A 19588-nucleotide genomic window follows, 5' to 3' on the forward strand; every position below is an offset into this window, starting at 1 on the left:
TGGGGAAGGAGCCGCCGCGCTTGCTTTTTCGCTCGGCGGCCATGAACGGCTCGGCGAACCCGCTGCTGGACAAGGACGAGCACCCGCTGCAGCTGGGCGAGAGCTTCGAGAGGCACCCCAAGGCCTCCTTCCACACCATCCGCTGTGAGTGAGGGGGCGCCGGGGGGGGGAAGCGGACGGTCGCCCAGAGCCACCCGGGCCCGAGGGAAGCGGCTCCTGAGGGGGAAAAGGAGGCCTACTCGCGAGCAAGCCCCGCGGAGCTCGACGGGGCCGACTCCGGGGGAAGCGAGTGGGAGCCCGACGGGGAATGGCAGCCCTTCCTTCTCTCAGGACGGGCCAGGGGGGCTCAGGCCTAGTGGAGGGGGCTGAGAGCCCAGGGTATAGTGCCGGATTTACGTATAAGCTAAACAAGCTATAGCTTAGGGCCTAACTCTCTTGCGGGCCCCCCAAAAAATTAAAGGGGAAAAAACCTCTGCATGTACATTTCCAAAATATAAGATAAAAAAACAAATAAAATAAAACCTACACGCAGCAACAGTGTTTTGTGTTGTGTGGGCTCCTGTGATATAAGTCATGGGCCCCGCCTGCTAGCCTGCTCCCTAAAACATCACTGGTTTGCTCATTTCTATATATAGGGTGCCTACATTCTGCATGGCAACATGTGCAAATGGCTTTAGATACCTATTAGGTCCACAAATCACCACATAGCATACATTCAACACAAAAAAACAGCCACAATTCCTTGATGACAAAGGACAGCTGGACATATAAAGGGCCCCATTACCTTCAGTAGCTTAGGGCCTCATCAAACCTAAATCCGGCCCTGGGTATACGGATAATAATTATTTTGTTATTTATACCCTGCCCATCTGGCTGCGTTTCCCCAGCCACTCTGGGCGGCTTGCAACATATCTAAAAATGTAATACAGTAGAAACATCCATCCTTGAAAACTTCCCCAAACATGGTTGTCTTCAGATGTCTTCTCGAAGTCAGATAGTTGTTTCCTTGGCATCTGAAGGGAGGGCGTTTCAAGGTGGTAGTAGTAGTAGTAATAATAATAATAATAGCAATCTAAATAATCCACTGAATCTGGTGGGGTCGTACAACAACAACAATCTAAATAATCCACTGAATTTGGTGGGGTTGACCTTCTCAGTGCTAGGCATGCTTTTGGGAGTTCAGAAAAGCCATCGCAGCATTTCTTCCTCCCTCTCTGTTTTCAGTTGTCAGTATTTCTGTTCTGTTCTATTCCAACTAGTCGGGGTCTTCCTGTGCCCTTAAGAGCAGCTGCTCAGCCAGAAAAGCATCAAGAGAAGCTTTTCTCCATGGTACATAACTTTTAGAAGATATCTGAAGGCAGCCCTATATCGGGAAGTTTTTAATGTTTGATGTTTTACTATGTTTTTATATATAAATAATAAATTATTATTATTATTATTATTATTACCGTATTATATATGCTGTAAGCTGCCCAGAGTGACTGGGGAAACCCAGCCAGATGGTCAGAGTATATATAAAAAAATATTAGTAGTATTATTAGTATTAAGGAGATGCAGTTGCAGGAGAAATACTCGGCTGCTAAATTTCTGTATGTGTGTGGTTAGGCATCCAGGAAATAAATAAAAATACTTAACTAAAAGTAGAAATTGTAGAAGGATTTTGACAGCTTTTTCTTAGAGCACTTGGGATCAAAAGAAAGTGATTTGCAACAACTGTTGTTGAGACATTTCATTCCAAAACTGCTAGACTAGTGTTTTCCAAACTTGGGTCTCCTGCGTTTTTGAACTACAATTCCCATCATCCCAGTAGTTGGGGAAGATGGGAATTGAAGTCCAAAACATCTGGAGAGCCGAAGTTTGGGGATGCCTGCTATAACCATTCCTTCAAAGTTTGAGATGCAGACACCAGGAGGGAAAGCTTTCTGTGTCCTGGAACTAAACACAATCCCGACTAACTGCTATGGAATCAAACAGTTGTTAAATGGGCCGAGACAGGAGCAAGTTAAGAAGCTGGCAACCCTTTCTGTGCACAATCGGGGACAGATTTGGATTGGGCCAATTGCCTGTGGTCAAAGCCTATTTACTATCCTCTGTGCCCCATGATGAATGCTTGGGAGGGTTGCCAGTTATTTCTGCAGACAATAGGGTATGTGTCCTTAATAGGAGGCACAGCAAGCAAGCAAGCAGGGGTTGCCAACTCTTTCTCCTGTTAACAGTAGGTTGCAAAGATCAGGGCATCGTGTTTTCTCCATACCGTGAAATGCTTCAGCAGATGATTTCTGCACATCAAGCTGTGTTAGAGGTACAGGCCTTTCATTTAAGTTGGGAACCCTACAAGCAGATATTAAAAAGCACAGAGCCTTTGTCAGTTAAAAAATACTATTTTTCTTAGCCAGAGGAATCTTGCTAGCAGGTTTTTAACAGCATTTCCAAAATAATGCAGAGATTGATAATGGATACAGTACATCTTTTTCCAGCCGTGAAACATGCAGCAGGTTGTCATTTGGCTGCTTGGTTGGGACCACTTGTGGTTTGCCCAAAGTAAGTAGGTAGTGCTATTCCCCTACTTTTTTTACTGGTTCTGTTACAGTAGCAACTTTTTTATGTGAATAAATTAAGTAATTGAAGCTTCCTAGCATATCACATTACTGTTGAAAGAGACAAGAGGCATTTCTTTAACAGCAGACAGCACACTTTGAAAGCTACTTTTGAAGTTTGGAAGATTTATTTAAAAGTGTGTTATAGCATGATGATTTGCTGCTGGGTGGGTGGAGAATTAAATGTTTCTTGGGGCACCAACAAAAGGGAGCTTTGTAGATGATGCAAAATGACGGGGGGGGGGGAAGCTTTTAACAAAATAAAATATTCTGATGCAGTAACTGTTGGGGTTTTCTAAAGCTTTTAAGCTAACCTTCATGGTTCCCTTATTCCCTTTACAGTGGTACCTCGGGTTGCAGACCTGATCCATTCCGGGGTGCTGTGCGCGAAAGCATGGTAGAGTACTTATGCGCAAAGCACACAGAACACTTCTGCGCATGCGCGTGGGGCGAAACCCAGAAGTAAACACTTCCGGGTTCCCCACGTTTGTATCGTGAAAAACGCAATTCACAGCGGATGCAACCCGAGGTATGACTGTATATCCACCACAATAATACATTTCATCAGTAATAGCAAAGAGGGGGTGAAATTGTCCCAGATGGATGTTAATCAGGAAACCTTTAAAGCCCAATAGATATTTAATACTAACTATTGTTCTCTCTAGATGATTTCAAACCAGCATCTATCGATACATCTTGTGAAGGGGAGCTTCAAGTTGGCAAAGGAGACGAAGTCACAATTACATTACCACACATCCCAGTAAGTTTACAGTGTGTCACATTTTTGCTCCTCCTTCCCCCAGCTATGCTTTTTTGCTCTGAACTACAGTATTAAATTTTTGTCCAAGAAGAAGACTGTATGCATTTTTCAAAAGAACCCGGTAACAGCTAGTGGTGATTTAACAGCTTTACCTGTTCTATGTTGCCTTATCTAACACCAATAATGTAGTATGTCTGGGATGTGAGTATATAGCTATTCTAAAATTGTGTGTGTTTCTATCCTCCTCCCCTCCCCAGGTAGCCTCTTTCTATGTATATTTTAGTTATACGATTGTGGACCCCTTCTTTCATAGGCTATGATTATTATTTTAGTTCTAGGTAAACTTCAGTGTATGCCTGGAACCTGCATTTGAAACTATCTTCTGACTGAATTTTATAGAATGTTCTTTTACATACATGTGCTTAGGTCATTGCCTTTAGAAACGCAGAACACCATTGGATATAAATGATATATTGATTTTACTGTATTTTTCTGTGTATAAGGTGACCCCATGTATAAAGACGACCCCTATTTTTTTTTAACCCAAAATTAAGAAATTAAGTTGTTTAGCTTTTTGGGGAGTGGGGGAGGTCACTTCCGCCAATCGCTCACCTGCCTGCCCGCCATTGCCGACCACTTGCCCCAGCCACTGCTGATTGCACACTTCGCTGTAGCCGCCAATTGTCTGCCTGCTCACCGCCACTAACAGCCCACCTGCCCACTTGCTGCAGCCGCCAATCACCTCCCTGCCTTGCCACAGCTGCCAATCACCTGCCCAATTGTTGCAGCTGCAGCCAATTGCCAGCAGGCCTTACTGCAGCCACCAATCACCCGCCCAATCATTGCTGCCAATGTCCTGCTTGCCGCTGCCAATAATCACACGTCCGTCCCCCCTCTGCATTCACTATCTGTGTAGAAGACGACACCCAATTTTTGCCTTATTTTTTTAAAAGCAAAAAACATTGTCTTATACACAAAAAATACAGAATATATGAATTGCTTCTGGTAATAGTTCTACTTACAGGCATTGCTAGAGTTCTGTTTTCTCTTTGACTCCTTACTGAACTACCGAGAAGTATCCTGAAGCCTAAAATAAAAAATATGCAAGACTGCACATTTTGCAAAGAACCATAAAGAGAGAGATGTTAAATTTGCAGGCATTCATTTTTCCTTACATCTATAAAGGCAGACTGTTGAAGTGCAGTTCAGTGACCACATTACAACTGAAAATATTCAGAGGTAGCCTAGTGAAACGTTCAACTGCAGCCTTGAAGATGAGTGAATAGAAATGGCATTTTAGTTAAAGAGTCAGTTTTTCTTGGCATGAGCATGTGCACTTGTTCGGACTTCAGTGTAATCTCTGCTTTTCTTGACAACCAGGGTTCTACTCCTCCAATGACGGTGTTCAAAGGAAATAAAAGACCATACCAGAAGGACTGTGTGCTTATTATCAATCACGATACTGGGGAATATGTGCTTGAAAAGCTAAGCAGCAGCATTCAAGTCAAGAAGACAAGGTAAAAATGTTTGGCACAAACACACAGGGCCGCTTCTAATTTGGAGAAAACAACACATGGCACAATCCTATCTCACACTGCAGGTGGCATATTTCAAACCCTTGACTATGATTTGTTTTTCTTTTTTTAACATAATATTTTGATGAGTATATACATGGTGCTTGTTTGTTATTAAAGAGGTATATAAATAAAATGGAACACCAGCCATAGCTGCCGTTATCCCTTTTTTAAAGGGATTTTCCCTTATGCTGAATAGGCTTCCTCGCGAGAAAAGGGAAAACTTGGCAGCTATGACACCAGCATCTCGGAGAGAAGGCAAGAACCCTGGTTTCTGACATGTACAGGGAATTTTTAAACCTGGAACAGTATTCCTCTGCACTAGAAGTAGGCAGTTTGTTAAGGGTGCTCCGAGTTGTTAGGAGCCCCCTATTCTCCTCATATAGGGTCTAACATCTGTCAGCACTCTTAACAAACTGCGGTTCCTAGGAATCTTTGAGGAAAGCCTTGACTTTGAAGTGGTATGATACTGCTTTAAATGGATAGTCCATATGGGACCCAATGCAGCTACTGTTCTGGAAAACAAATGAAAGTAATTCCTTTCTTACTTTAGTATAACACACACACAGCAGAAGCCTACCAATTTTCCCCAAGCTGTACAACCAGGGAAAATGTTTTTTTTTTAATCAGTTTTTACTAATCAATTTAAAAAAACTGCAGCTTTGTTCTGAAATGAAATAGAAGGTAGGGAACACACTTTAAAAGCCAAGAAAAGAACCGGGAGGGAGGAATTCTGATCAGATACTGGAACTGATCAGCTTCAGGTGTTGAGGGCTACAGAAAATGAAGAGCCATGTCATTTGCTATTGCTGCGTGTTTCAATTTGATCTATTCCGTAGCTAGGGGGGCCTTTAGAAATTACTAGAGGCAAATGTTATATCCGGACAGTGTTTTGTTTTGTTTTGTTTATTCGCTTTTTAAAGGGCCATTTATTTCCTTGGTAGATTTGAGCAAATGCTTACGTCTCATTCTCTCCCTGAAAGTGCTCTCATATATATATATATATATATATATATATATATATATATATATATATACATACATACAGGTCTTAAATTTGCTTGGAATGTACAGTTACTGATTTTACACAATCCTGATATAATTTGGGATTTTTCAGACATTTTGGAAAGGATAGAAGAGGTTGGGGGGAGAGGGAGTTGAGAAGATGCATAAGTGTTGTGTTTGAGTTGTTATTGTATCTGTGTGTTCAAAATCCTGTTTCAGAGCTGAAGGCAGCAGCAAAATCCAGGCCCGGATAGAACAGCAATCGGCCCGAGCCTCACAACCTTCTTCTACCCAGTTCAGAGCTCCTACAAAACCAGCAGCAGGTCCCAAGACCTCCCCACTGAAAGACAATCCTTCACCAGAGCCTCAGCTGGATGACATTAAGAGAGGTATGGGAATCATGGTGGTTTTGTAACTTCACAGTATTAATCATTGGGAATTCTCAATGGATTTGCTATGAATCCAGTTTTCCTTATTCTTTGTGTCCCATTTTAGACAGATTTGAGGAAATTGATTTGTTTCTCACTCTGAATAACGTGACAGCATCCACAGTAGACGTTACTGCAGCAATTTCTTTTCAGCTAAAAATTGGGGGCGGGGGGCCTCGCTCCAAAGTGAAGAGGCCAAAGTTGGATTTCTTAGTCTACAGAACTTTGAAGTCCCTGCATAAAGTAGATTAAGGTGGGTCCAGTGATTTCACTTCTGTTTTGTCTACAGAATAATTGGGTTACATGTTCTGCACTGGTTTAAAAATGATCATCTACCTTTTTAAAATATGCTTTGTGGAAAGTAAATTCTGCAAAAAGTTTAAAAGGCACTGAACTTCAGTTGTGTCTGAAATAAGGTATAAAAAGTCTTGCAAAACTCAAAAGCTTGGTAGAATATTGACAATAAAATGATCGCTGTATATTTGCCCCTAAATAGTATCCTTCCAAATAAAATGTTATGCTGTGGTCATGATACATCACCTATATTTCAGGGGTTTAAAATAACAAATAAAAATGCTAATTTATTGTATTAGTTTCACCCAAAATATCTATAGCTGTGCAATGTTACTGATCTAGGAACAAATATTGTCTGTGAAACTAGTTGCCAGACCGTGGTAAAATCTAAGTCTCATTAGTATTTCAGTTCAATCGGCGTTTCCAAAGACAAGCCCTTCTTAGTAAGCCAATTTAAGTGCTCAGAGCAAAACAAAATACAGTTCACTCTTATTTGAACTCCAGACACTGGAAAAAGTATATAATCCTATTTTAGACTCCCCATTACATAAGAATTCAAATTCCGTGATACACTGGAGTATTTGTCAGAGTAAAACAATTAGGTAAGTAGACGACAGATCTGTTAGAATCCCATACAAATGTGAGTTGAAATACTTGCGTAGTCCATCTTTTTGCAAAGAAGGGAAAGAGCTGCCATGTGTAATACATTTCTTTTCTAATATATTTTTCTAATCAGTGGTTGGCAGACTACCATATTCTGGTATACCCTTACATTTTCAAAAAAAAAATTATTTGCATTTTTTTTGTTAACTGCTCTTCATTAAAAAAGATTCCAAGGTAGTGTGCAAAGGGGTAAATAAAACCTTTACATATATACATAAATAAATACAATAAAGCTAGTAAATAAGATTTTATAAACAACTTACAGCACAAGCAGGTTAATTAAACATTATGACTAAGGCGGTAATCCTAAAGGCAGCAATCTAATTATTATTATTATTATTATTATTATTATTATTTATTTATTTATACCCTGCCCATCTGGCTGGGTTTCCCCAGCCACTCTGGGCAGCTTCCAACAAAATCCGCATGTTCATGAACACCCAGCCCAAACCCCCTGATGATCTCTCCCAGCGGCTGCATATAGATGTTGAAAAGCATGGGGGAGTGAGAGAACCCACCACCACTTTCTGAACACAGCCCAGGAGGAAGGAACGGAACCACTGTATAACAGTGCCCCCCAGCTCCCAGCCCCTCTAGATGGTCCAGAAGGATGTTATGGTCGATGGTTTCAAAAGCCGCTGAGAGATCCAGCAGAACTGGGAAACAGCTCTCACCTTTGTCCCTAGCCCGCCGGAGATCATCAACCAGTGCGACCAAGGCAGTTTCAGTCCCATGATGAGGCCTGAATCCCGACTGGAAGGGATCCAAATGGTCAGCCTCTCTTACCTGAGAGTAAGCCTCGTGGTTTACTTGGACTTACTTCTGAGTAGACATGTCATCAAAAGTGCATGGGCAAACTGAGAACAGCTAGCATTGTGCTGAAAAATATGCAATGTCTGTGAGAGGCTTGCTTCTTTAGGGAGGGCATTCCAGAGTTAGGGAGTCACCACAGAAAAGGCCCTCTGTTAACGTATAACATACCTCTGCTAAAGTCAGTACTTGGAGAAAGGCCTTTACAGAAAATCTTCAGACAGGAGCTGCCTGATATGGGAAGAGGCACTCCTTCAGGTATTTGGTTCTTAAGGGCTTAAAGGTAAGATAAACTTCTAAAATTGGGCTTGGAAGCAAATAGGCAGCAAACGTAATGCTTCAAGAATGGTTGTGACATGTGTAAGTCCTTTGGTGCAAGCCAAAATGCTGGCAGCCACATTCTGCACCAAGATGCTTTTAGATTTTTTTGTGGGGGGAGGGGCAGATCTCAACGGTCTGCTATGGTTTGGTTTGGATATCTGCGTTGACGGCCCATGGAATCATTTATTGACCTCCTCGCAAACGTCCCTTTGTTCCAGAGTTGAGAGCCGAGGTTGAAATAATAGAGCAGATGAGTAGCAGCAGCGGAAGCAGCTCGTCGGATTCAGAGAGCTCTTCTGGGAGCGATGATGAAACCTCAAGCAGCGATGGGGATGGTGCTGCACACCCTTCCCCTTCCCAGCCGGGTAAAAACAAGAACTCTGTTGCCAACGGAACCAGCAGGCCACAAGGAAGCAATCAGCTCATGAGCACGCTCAGTAAGTTTCTTGTCTTCTGCATGTATTTATTACAGCACATGCACTTTCTAAGGGTCTAAATACACATTAGACACACAGATGTCTGAGACGCAGTGCTGGCTTTTAAAAGCGGCTTCGGGAGAGAAGGGGATGTGGTACCCAGCCCTTTCCCTTCTCATAATTTCCTTCTTTCTTTTTAAATTCCTCTCTCCTGAAGCTAGCGTTTCTGTTTTTTTAAATAAAACACGGTGTCTGCTTCAGTTACATGTATGGATGTGTATTTAGCCCACAATTGAATGCAGATCATTCAGCAACTGGTCAAGCATGATCTACACAGATGGAGGTCTTTGGGTTTTAACAAAATCAGGTTTGTTTCTGTTTCATTCATTCATGTTGTAAAAAGGCTTAGTTCAGAACTCCCCTGGCAGCCCATTGACTTTACTGAGCTGCATATTAGGGGTGTGAGTGCAGGGGCGTAGCCAGGATCAAAACTAGGGGGGGGCAAGCCATGGTCGTTCAGGGGCGGGGCCCCGAAGTGGGAACGTGGGTGGGGCTACAGGGCCAGGTGGCCTGATGATATCGTGGCGGCGGCAGCGGCCACCTTGTGCTTCTGGGGCTGGCAGCATCGGCGGCTACCCTGCTTGGCTGGAGAGGACTGGAGGGTCGGGCAGGCGAGAGGGGGTGACAGGGCGGGCGAGGGCGAGGCAAGGCACGGCCGCAGACACGACGGCTCCAAGGCGTTGCTGCATATCAGCATAATATTTCAACCATGTTGTGGGTTCAAGCCCCACCTTAGGAAAAAATTCCTGCATTGCAGGGGGTTGGACTAGATGACCCTTGTGGTCCCTTCTGACTACAATTCTATGATTCTATTGATATATAGCCATAGCATATGCATCATTCTGCTTTCTTGAATTGTCCTACTCCTAGGCATAGCAGCCAACTCCTAGAGGCCTAGGTGCATCTCCCCCCCCCCCCCAATTACTGGTAAATACAGTGGTACCTCGGGTTACGAACACGATCCGTTCCGGGTCGCAGTTCGTAACCCAAAAAGTTCGTAACCCGAAAAGGGCCCGAACCGCCGCTTTGCGCATGCGCAAAGCGCTATTTCCGCTATTTTTGTGCTTTGCGCATGCGCAAAGGCGTGCGGCGCTTCTGCGCACGCGCGCACGATGAAAATACTTCCGGGTTTGCAAAGTTCGTAACCCGGGTTGTTCGTAACCCAAGGTGTTCGCAACCCGAGGTACGACTGTACTGTATTTTAAAGAGTCACCCCCCCATGTTGATGGGCTTTCTATGTGGGGCTTTTCTGCCCCCCCCCGTATTTTATTAAGGATGGAAGAGGGAAGGAAGGAAGAAATAGAGAGAGGGATAACTCATATTTGTGGGTGCCTCTGGGTGATGCTGTGATGCTGGAACTCTGCAGTAAGAGGACGGGAGGGTCGGGCAGGCGAGAGGGGGTGGCAGGGCGGACGAGGGCGAGGGAAGGCACGGCCGCAGTCACGACAGCTCCGAGGTGTTGCTGCATATCAGCATAATATTTCAACCATGTCGTGGGTTCAAGCCCCACCTTGGGAAAAAGATCCTGCATTGCAGGGGGTTGAACTAGATGACCCTTGTGGTCCCTTCCGACTACAATTCCATGATTCTATTGATATATTACCATAGCATATGCATCAATCTGCTTTCTTGAATTGTCCTAGGCATAGCAGCCAACTCCTAGAGGCCTAGGTGCCGCCCCCCCCCAATTACTGGTAAATACTGTATTTTAAAGAGTCACCCCCCCATGTTGATGGGCTTTCTATGTGGGGCTTATCTGCCCCCCCATATTTTATTAAGGACGGAAGAGTGAGGGAAGGAAGGAAGAAATAGAGAGAGGGATAACTCACATTTGTGGGTGCCTCTGGGTGAGAGGAAGGAACCTTGTTAGCAGCTTTCTCTCTGCTTGATTTACAGCAGGCACGTCCAACAGGTAGATTGTGATCTACCAGTAGATCACTGGATGTCTGTGGTAGATCACTGCTAGATCACTGGCACCCCTAAAAAAAGCTCACCCAAAATTTTCCTCCTCCCTAAAAAAAAGCTGAACTATGACCTGAAGCCCTAAACAAAAATGGGCCTCCCTTCCTCCTAAAAGAAGCTCAACAAGTTTGACCTAAACTCAAAAAAACAGGGCTTCCCTTCCTTAAAAAACTCAACAGCTTTGACCTGAACCCCCCAAAAGGGGGTAGATCACTCCCAGTTTTTAACTCTGTGAGTAGATCAGAGTCTCTTGGGAGGTGGCCACCCCTGATTTACAGTATACAGATGCAGGAGGAGGGGCAGACTGGAACACCTCTGCTTTTTATAAACATCACTGTGTCTATCAAAAGCTACAGCCCCCCCTTTTCTTATTCATTTCCTTTTAGCCTTGCAGAGCCACCTTAGTCAATGCACCCTCATTAAATCGCCAATAGAACTCTTAATGCGATCCCTGAATGCTCATTAACAACTACCACTGAAGAACAATAGGGTGAATTGGTCAGCTATCAAACCTTGCCTGAAGGGATTTTCTGCTCCATTGTCTTAACTGCTTAAGTACCGGTAGCCACTTTGCTTTATTTATTTCATGTGTTTTTGTTACAGCTGTGTTCCCGCCCCCCCCCCAGCAAGTGGAGAGCTGCTCTCCCTAAAGCAAAGCCCTTTCCACTTCAGTTTTTGGAGGGGAAAAGTGCTGGTTATGGTCTGTAAAATACAATAATTTTTTGCTTCTAGGGGGGGGGCAGCTGCCCCCTCCTGCCCCCCCTGCCTACGCCCATGTGTGAGTGGATAGAAATAATCAAACCACTTCCTGCCTCTTTTATGGTGCCCAAGTGCTGCTTTAAAAAAACGAATAAGGAAATGCTTAATAATAACTAAGAATTAACATACCGTAGATTTCATGGCCCTTCTGTGCAAATAGTGATATGATTTCACAACTTGGCCTCGTATGAACACAAAGCAGACTGGGTCTAAATTCTTCCAGCTGTGAATGAAACCGGTGCCAGCAATTGCTGCAGAAAATGGGTGCTGCTGTTCCAGTTTGTCATCTGCTGGGCCAAGTCTGCGATGAGACAAATGAGCTTATTCTTTTTCAAATGTTAAACGCTACATGAAGCCAATAGGCAAGTAGAAAGCTACCAGTTTGCAGGGCAGATGAGTCACTGCCACCTCCAGACTCCTGGTGAATCTTAAGCCAGTGAATGCTGAGCAGAGGTCAACGACAGTGGCAGTCCTGTACATAAATTCGATTAAAATGAATATATTTATGACCTAGGAATAGTGTGTTTCCGCCTAACGCCCTATTTTTCTTCCCAGTGTATTTGAGGTCAAATACAGCAATTCTTCAATGTAGATCACAGCCAACGAGTAATTCTAACTTCCTTTATTTAAAAACAGGAAATGACTTGCAGTTGAGTGAATCTGGAAGTGACAGTGATGATTAGAATGAGGTTTCTCCATTGCTTTTCTGTTGCAAATACATGAAGATGTAAATCTCCTGAGAAGCCGGCTCACAGGACACAGCTGTATGTGGCATTTGAAGGTGAAGGGGGCAACCAATATTCCTGAAGCAAGGCTTATACTCTGTTTACTTATGTATAAATTGTGAATGTTGTGTATCTTTTTGAAAGTTTTAAAATGGATGTGAATATACCAGTCTTAATTCAGTGGCCTGTGCTCTTAACATGCTGACGCTCTGTAATTTTGGTGTACTCCAATATGATTCTTGCTGTTAGGAAAGGCTGTGTACCCCAATAAGATAAAGCAAAAGCTGTCTCTGGGGTAGATGTAACTCAGGTTTACCATTTTAAAAACAAAATAGGAAGCGGAGTACAAATTTCAAGCGTTTTTATGCAAAGATGTCAAATAGCATTAAGGCAGGTGTTAATTGTCAATAGCCTTGTCACCTGTGATGAATACAAATTTCACCCAGGCAAGGGAATTTAAAAAACTGGGGTGTCTTTTCTTTCTTTTTTCCTTTTGAGGTTCTCAGTATGACACAAGTGATTGATAGAGGTATGTGTAGGCAGAGACTTTAGTAGAACCATGCATAGGCCAATAACTTGTAGACTCACTTGTAAGGCTTTCTTACTACTGCTGAGAGATCGTATGCCGATTAAGTTTTTGTGACGTTACAAATAGGAAACCTAACAATGCCTTTTATTACTTCCATGTAAGAAATTCATCATACCTGTGCCCCATCACACATGAAAATGTATAGGTCTGCTGGCCAATATGCACTGTAGAAACCCACACCACTCAGCACTAAGAATGGAGGAATGTTTTTAAATGGTTTTATACACTGATTTGGGCAGTTCCAAACCCATTCAGTTTTGCTCGTCTTGGACTGCCTCTTGCCTCGAGCACCCACTTATGCCCAAGACAAGCCCAACTAATAATATGCCCCAAAAATGTATATCAAAGTATGATGTACATAGAAGAGTCAATCTCTATGCTTCAGTATACTTCATCATAATTTTATAAGTAAATTAATGCATATGTATTTCATATGGTTATATGCATCATTGTATGTATGTATTTATGCACTGTTAGCTTTAGGAAATCTGGAGTGAATATACATAAAATAACGCATATAATGGGCAAGAATTGTTGGCATTTTTAGCAGGACCGGTGCAGGGGTGGGGGAATCTAACCCCTTCAAGATTAAGGAGCAAGATGAAAATTAGAAGGGGGGGGGAAACCTGTGCACATAAACTTGATGTTGAGATTTTAAGAAAATCCCATCCCTATCCAGTGCTTTATGTTATGTGAACATACTGTGTAGCGAAACAGATGTGTACACATGTGGGGGACTTTAATTCCCACTCGTAGGAAGTGATACTCGTGTCATTTGGTGAAGTTACTGGATTGTTGAGACCCATAACTTTTCAAAATGAGAAGCATAGAATCCCCCAGAACAAGAACTACCCATAACATACCAGATTTAGCCTCTCCAAAGTTCCACCTGCCAATCTGTGTGGGTCAACAGGGAACAGGACACAATCCTTCGTGTATTTGTTCCTAATAAATGGCACGCATTTTGTAGGCAAATGGTACAACGTTGCAGTGAAAAGCAGAGAACTAATTGTATAAAGCTTTTCAAATTTATCCAAACTTAGCTTTGGCATTATCAGAAGCCAGGTGCCCAGTAGTCAATGGCTGTCTTCTACATCCATTGTTGGAGGCAGCATACTTCTGAATACCTGTTGCTAGAAATCACAGGTGGGGAGAGTGCTGTTGTGCTGAAGTTGTGCATAGAAGCTGTTGCCATCTACACGAAAGGAATACTTGGGGCTTGGGTTCCTTGTGAATTGCTGCTTGCCATATATGGCAACCTTTGTTCTAGCTTGGCGATACTACAACTCATTGAACTCAGTGGGGTTTACTCCTCAGTAGAACTGTATCATGTAGGATTGCACTGTAAGCTATTTATACATTTGAGGCTGCGTACCTGGGAGTAAGCTCTGCTCAAAGAGTGGGTCTTCCTTTGGAGTTAACGTGCATAGGATTGCTGTTTGGATTTTTATAAATGTGTCAAGCAGTACCATTTTAGATGCTAACTACATTCTAAATGACACATTTTATCTTGTTAAAGCAGTAAAGTAAGTTTGGGTTTGATAGGAAAGTATCGTGTATGTTTCATTCCACACCCCTTCCATTTCTGCTTTTGCCCAGAGCCTCAAAATTTCCAGAAATGTTGCGTCTCTAATTCAGCCACCTCCATCTTTGAATAGGAGAGTACCTAAACATTATCTCAAAGCAAGGCAGGAAGCCCTATTGTGAGAATCAGTAGGCTGATCATATTGCTAATAGGCAGGAGAGATTTTGAGAGGCAAGGAAAGCAGAACTAGGGTTGTTCCTCTTGCCTTGCGTGGAAAGACGCTACAACCTTTGTTGCAGCTACAACTAGGGGTGGGATTAGGTTGCAAGTCGTTCTTTTGAATGCCTTTCTTGTAACCTTTCAAATGTGATGTGAATTGGAGGAAGATGGATGCATCGCTTTAAAATGATACACAACTATAAAACAAATTTAATCCACTGGAGGGAGATGAGCTGTGTTCACATGTTTGGCTTTCTTATGCATTTGAGAGAAGGGGGCAGAAAAGAAAGCATTCATATGATTTTGGGATGTTATGAGCCAGTTCTGAAGGGCATATAGACAGGATTGTGCATGTACAGCAATTTCTGCAGAAATTAGAAACTTAGGTACTAAAAGTGGAGTTTGCTATACAGCAGAACCTTGCTTTGTTAGTTTCTAGTTTGTGGCCTGCAAAAAGATAGGCTTGAAAATATGCAGCCACTGCTTGAGATGAAACCTTAGGTGTACTTCAGTGTCTTACAACGCTTTTGTCCCTCTTTGTGACTAACAGAAGAAAAATAAAAAAGCAAACAAATTGAGGCTGCAGTCCTGTATGCACTCACATGGAAGTAAGTAAGATTCAACTTAGCTGGGCTCGCTGCTGAGTTGGCTTAGATATGGATTCTGCTGCAAGGCGTAGGATTTGGTAATGGCATCTAGTAATCTGAAGGAATTGAAACGACTGTACTCCCAAAGCTGGAAAGACTGAGGGACTTTGAGAGATTTTATGGTCCACACCTTGTGCACAAAGGCTGTTGTACTGAATAGATTCCTAATGCTTCTCATAAGCCACGTGTTGGCCAATTGAGTTAGCAGGCAAGACTATTTAGAGAATTGAGTTGTTTCAAATGTTACCGGAATAAAATAGGAACGAGACCGAACTCAGATGTATGATCTCCTATTTTTGATGCAGTTTGTGCCTCAGATTTATCTGCATCATTCGTTTAGACATAGTATGTTTACATTTATATGTAAATAATATATATATATATATGCCTTGTAAAATTTTGTAGATTTTTTTTCTTTTTAAAGTGTTATTTAAATAAAAAATGAACTTCAGCCATGCAAGTTGTGTGCTTATTTCTGAGTAACAAGAGGCTTCCCCACCTGTCCATCCCAAACCGACAACTCGCATATTTCTAATATATTGTTACATGCACACCACACTCCTCAGTGGCAAGGGATCTCAAGGGTGCCAACCAACACATAACTTGGATTTGGTTTTCATTGAATGAAGGCCACTGGTGACAGTATATATAGCAACAATATCTCTAGAGGCAGCCAAATCTGTAGAGAATTAATGGACGGACAGACAAATCCAAAATATATAGCAGGTACAAACATACCAGGTACATATATACATAGTTCGAAGTTGCTAGCCCAGAGGCACCTTAGGTTGTTTCTGATGTGCCCATGAGAATCTGAATGTTGTGAAAATAACTTTTATTTAAAAAAAAAACACCCCAGAAGCTATTCTTTTGGGAATTATAGGGATAGAACTACCTAAATTGTATAGAAATTTCTTTGTGTATGCGACTACAGCAGCAAGAATGTTACTTGCCCAAAAGTGGGAAGAAGCAGAAGTCCCAGCAAAGGAAGAATGGATATAAAAACTTACGGAATATGCAAAAATGGTGAAACTTACCGGAAGAATAAGAAATCAAGCTAACAAACTTCGTTATAAAAGAATGGAAATGGTTTATGGAATATTTACAGACAAATTGTAAACAGATAAGAACATTGGCAGGATTTAAATTATTGAAATGTATAAACGTGAAAACCATTAAAAATTTTTTTTTTTATTTAAAAAGACAACTGCAAGACTCGGTGGAAAATGAGTGGGAGGAGGATCCAAACCCTTTCCTTTGGAAAGTTTTCCCCTGGGGCTAACACTGATGAGGGAGTGAGGGAAAAAAAGGATAAATTGTACAGGTGAAAACATTAGCAGGATTATTGTAATAACCTGCAGTTTTATAAGAGTATACGATGTATTTAAAGTTGATAAATTAAATGAGCAAGTTAAATGAATTTGGATATGCAGAAGGCATTAAAAAATAAATTTAAGGAGCTGCAGAAAGGGGGAAGGAAGACAAATTTTTTTTTTTAAAAACATACTTTTTATTAATTTTACAAAATACAAAAAAACAAAAAAACGGTACATACTTAAACCCCTTTTCCACCTCCTTCCTACCCACCCACATGGGTCCTCCCCTGCCACAGAAGTATCCCATGTTTGTGAACAGTCAGAAATGGTCCATTTTATGCTTGGATTTCTGTCCTCCTCCCCCTCCCCTGACCCCAAAGCCCCCCCCTGCCACCAGGGAGCTCCAGCAAACCAGGGCAGTACGCAGGAGGACATCCATCCAACCATCTATTGTTATACCAAAAAAAGAGAAAAATAGAAATAGGAAAAAAAGGGGAAAAAGAAAGGGCGAAGAAAAAAAAGAAAAAGAAAAAAACAATACAAAACAGAAAAATTTTTCTTGCATTCATAGTTGAAAAACCATATTTTATGGGCTTCCCCTCCCCCCCCTTCCCCGGTTTTCATCCCTTTTTTATCATCTGCAACAGTTTCTTACTTTATAAAAATACACCTTTGTATCTTATACAACTTATAAATCAATTGTTAACATTTTCATCTAATATTCAAATCACTGAAAATTCAAACTCCCATTTTCTCTTCCCGTGCCTAATTTTTTTTCTCCCTCTATAAGCCTCCATATTTTCACATTTTCCAAAATCCATTCACTTTTAAAACTATAACTATTCTCAATTTAACCTTACATCCCCGATTACCGGCTCCACCCCCCCCAATCCAGCAAATTCCAAAATCAGCAGACCAGTTATAAACCTGTTAATCCATCCTTATAATCACAACATCACTTTCCCTTCACCCCACCCCCTGTTTACAGTCTCTTGCCATCCAGGTCACCATACAGGACCCCTGAATTTCTTCTCTTCTCTGCATATTTTTTCCTTCTTCCCTGTGGGCGTTCTGGAGTTCCAATAATACCAATCGTGCCCCCCTCAAAGACAGGGCACTCCATCCAACTTTTTGTAGAGTAGAGTCATCATTTTTTTCATGGTGTGTTTCATTTTGTGTTGAATCATCACAGTCCTCATCTTCATCTTTTCCTTCCCCATCATTGTCATTCTCACATTGCTCTTTTTCAGTGTCAAAAGCTTCATCTCCTAGAAAATCATATTCCGCCATCACCTCCTGAAATTTCTGCTGTAACTCCTGTCGTCGTGTCTCCTCTTGACATAACTCTATTCTTGTTTCCCACATTAAGGTCAAAACAGACCGCTGGAACTCAGGGGAACACTTTTTTGTTGACATATTTCAGTCCTGCCAAGGTCAAAACTTATCACGTGGGGTGGAATATGATCACAGTTTATTTTCTCGACTCCATTTTAACAAGCTGGCTGCATTCTTCAAGTCTTGTTAACAATAAAGTTCGAACTCACATTTCACAAGCACTTAAGCCAAAAAAGAAATTCCACAAAGTCCAGAAATACAAAGTGAAGTAAAAATTGACTATAAATCCTGATCAACTCACTGAATTGCCTAGGCTGCCGGCTCCCGAGGGAAAGAAAGGTTTTTCTTAGGCTTTACCTCATTGCTGCAGGGCAGTCATAAACCACAGTCTCTCTCCCCTTTTCACCCTGCATCAAAGGGGATATTCTCTTTGATGCCTTTGAGGGATCCTTTTGAATTACAAATCTTCTGTTTATGGCTTCGGGTTTCTATTTACTGTCTCTTTGTTGCCGTGGGGGGGGGGGGTGGCTTCCTCTTTTCTCCCCTCTCTCCCAGACCAAATTGTTTTATAATCCAAATCGTGAGGTTACTTACAGTCTTTTCCAATCGTTTTATTTTCGGAAGAATCCAGCGCTCTCCGCCTTCGGCTTGAAGCTTCTCCCTGCTAGAATAACGTTGCCGCTCAAAATGGCCCCCGCGACTTCTACCCTCCTCGCTCCGGAGCTCTTATTAGAGCTAACCGAAGAGTTGGGGAGTCCGGATTGGGTCTGTGCCGAGCAAATTGCCCTCGGGACGCCCTTCCCGAGGTTCTAAGGGGCGCAGCGTTGCTCTCGCTGCCCTCCCCACTCCTAGCAGAGACGGGCCGTCTCGGAGACGAGACGAAACCCCGCCGATCGACGCTGGCGCTGAATCCGGAAGCCGGAAGGAAGACAAATTTTGAAATGTTAAATGGATTGTAAAACTAATGAAATGTATAAATAAAAAACTTTTTAAAAAGAAAGGGAATCTGAACTCAAGTATCGTTAGAGAGGTCCTGGTCAAAGAAACTATGCAAGCGCAGAGAACTGATAGTCTGGAGTCTGGACTGTGGAAGCTTCTAGGTTCCTGCGTCAGCTGAATATATTGTTGGGTTGTGCTGACACAAGCCGCTACAGGTCTCTGCACAGGTGCCTTTTGCAAATCCCAGAAATATAATAGAATTGATCGTGCAGCAGGTTTGGACACAACTCACTGAATGAACTAGGAATAGTCTTTGTCGTGAAGCATGCCATATCCCGAAAGCATGCTGGCTGCCCAGATTTTTCTTGAAAACTTCCAAGCAAGGCAATGCCAAATTAACCTAGTCAATTTATTCCTGAAGTGCTTTGCTTCCCAACCTGCTTGTCTGTAAATTGGCCTTTTCTCGGTCAAAATTTTGTGGCGGCAACTGAAGGCAACCCTGCGCAGAGGAGCCTACCGCAAATTGCCAAATGCCCTTCCTGCAAAAATTAGTATTTGCAATGCTTATGCAATCAAAACAATCCCACTCTTGTGAATGTGAGATCAGGGTTGCAAACCAATGTGTCCTTAGCTGGGAATACCGG

The 19588-nt window shown here is 42.4% G+C and overlaps 1 protein-coding gene across 1 annotated transcript; it reads left to right on the forward strand.

Annotated features, from left to right (window-relative positions):
* The first annotated feature begins 10 nt into the window (after positions 1 to 10).
* Positions 11 to 15810, forward strand: EAF1 (ELL associated factor 1). Its single transcript, XM_035129533.2, has 6 exons — positions 11 to 144; positions 3263 to 3357; positions 4738 to 4874; positions 6156 to 6325; positions 8671 to 8889; positions 12286 to 15810. Exons 1-6 carry the CDS (start codon positions 42 to 44, stop codon positions 12330 to 12332), a joined length of 771 nt encoding a protein of 256 aa, XP_034985424.1. The 5' UTR covers positions 11 to 41; the 3' UTR covers positions 12333 to 15810.
* The last annotated feature ends 3778 nt before the right edge of the window (positions 15811 to 19588 follow it).

Source organism: Zootoca vivipara, chromosome 12, assembly GCF_963506605.1.
Source record: "Zootoca vivipara chromosome 12, rZooViv1.1, whole genome shotgun sequence".
Classification (NCBI taxonomy): domain Eukaryota; kingdom Metazoa; phylum Chordata; class Lepidosauria; order Squamata; family Lacertidae; genus Zootoca; species Zootoca vivipara.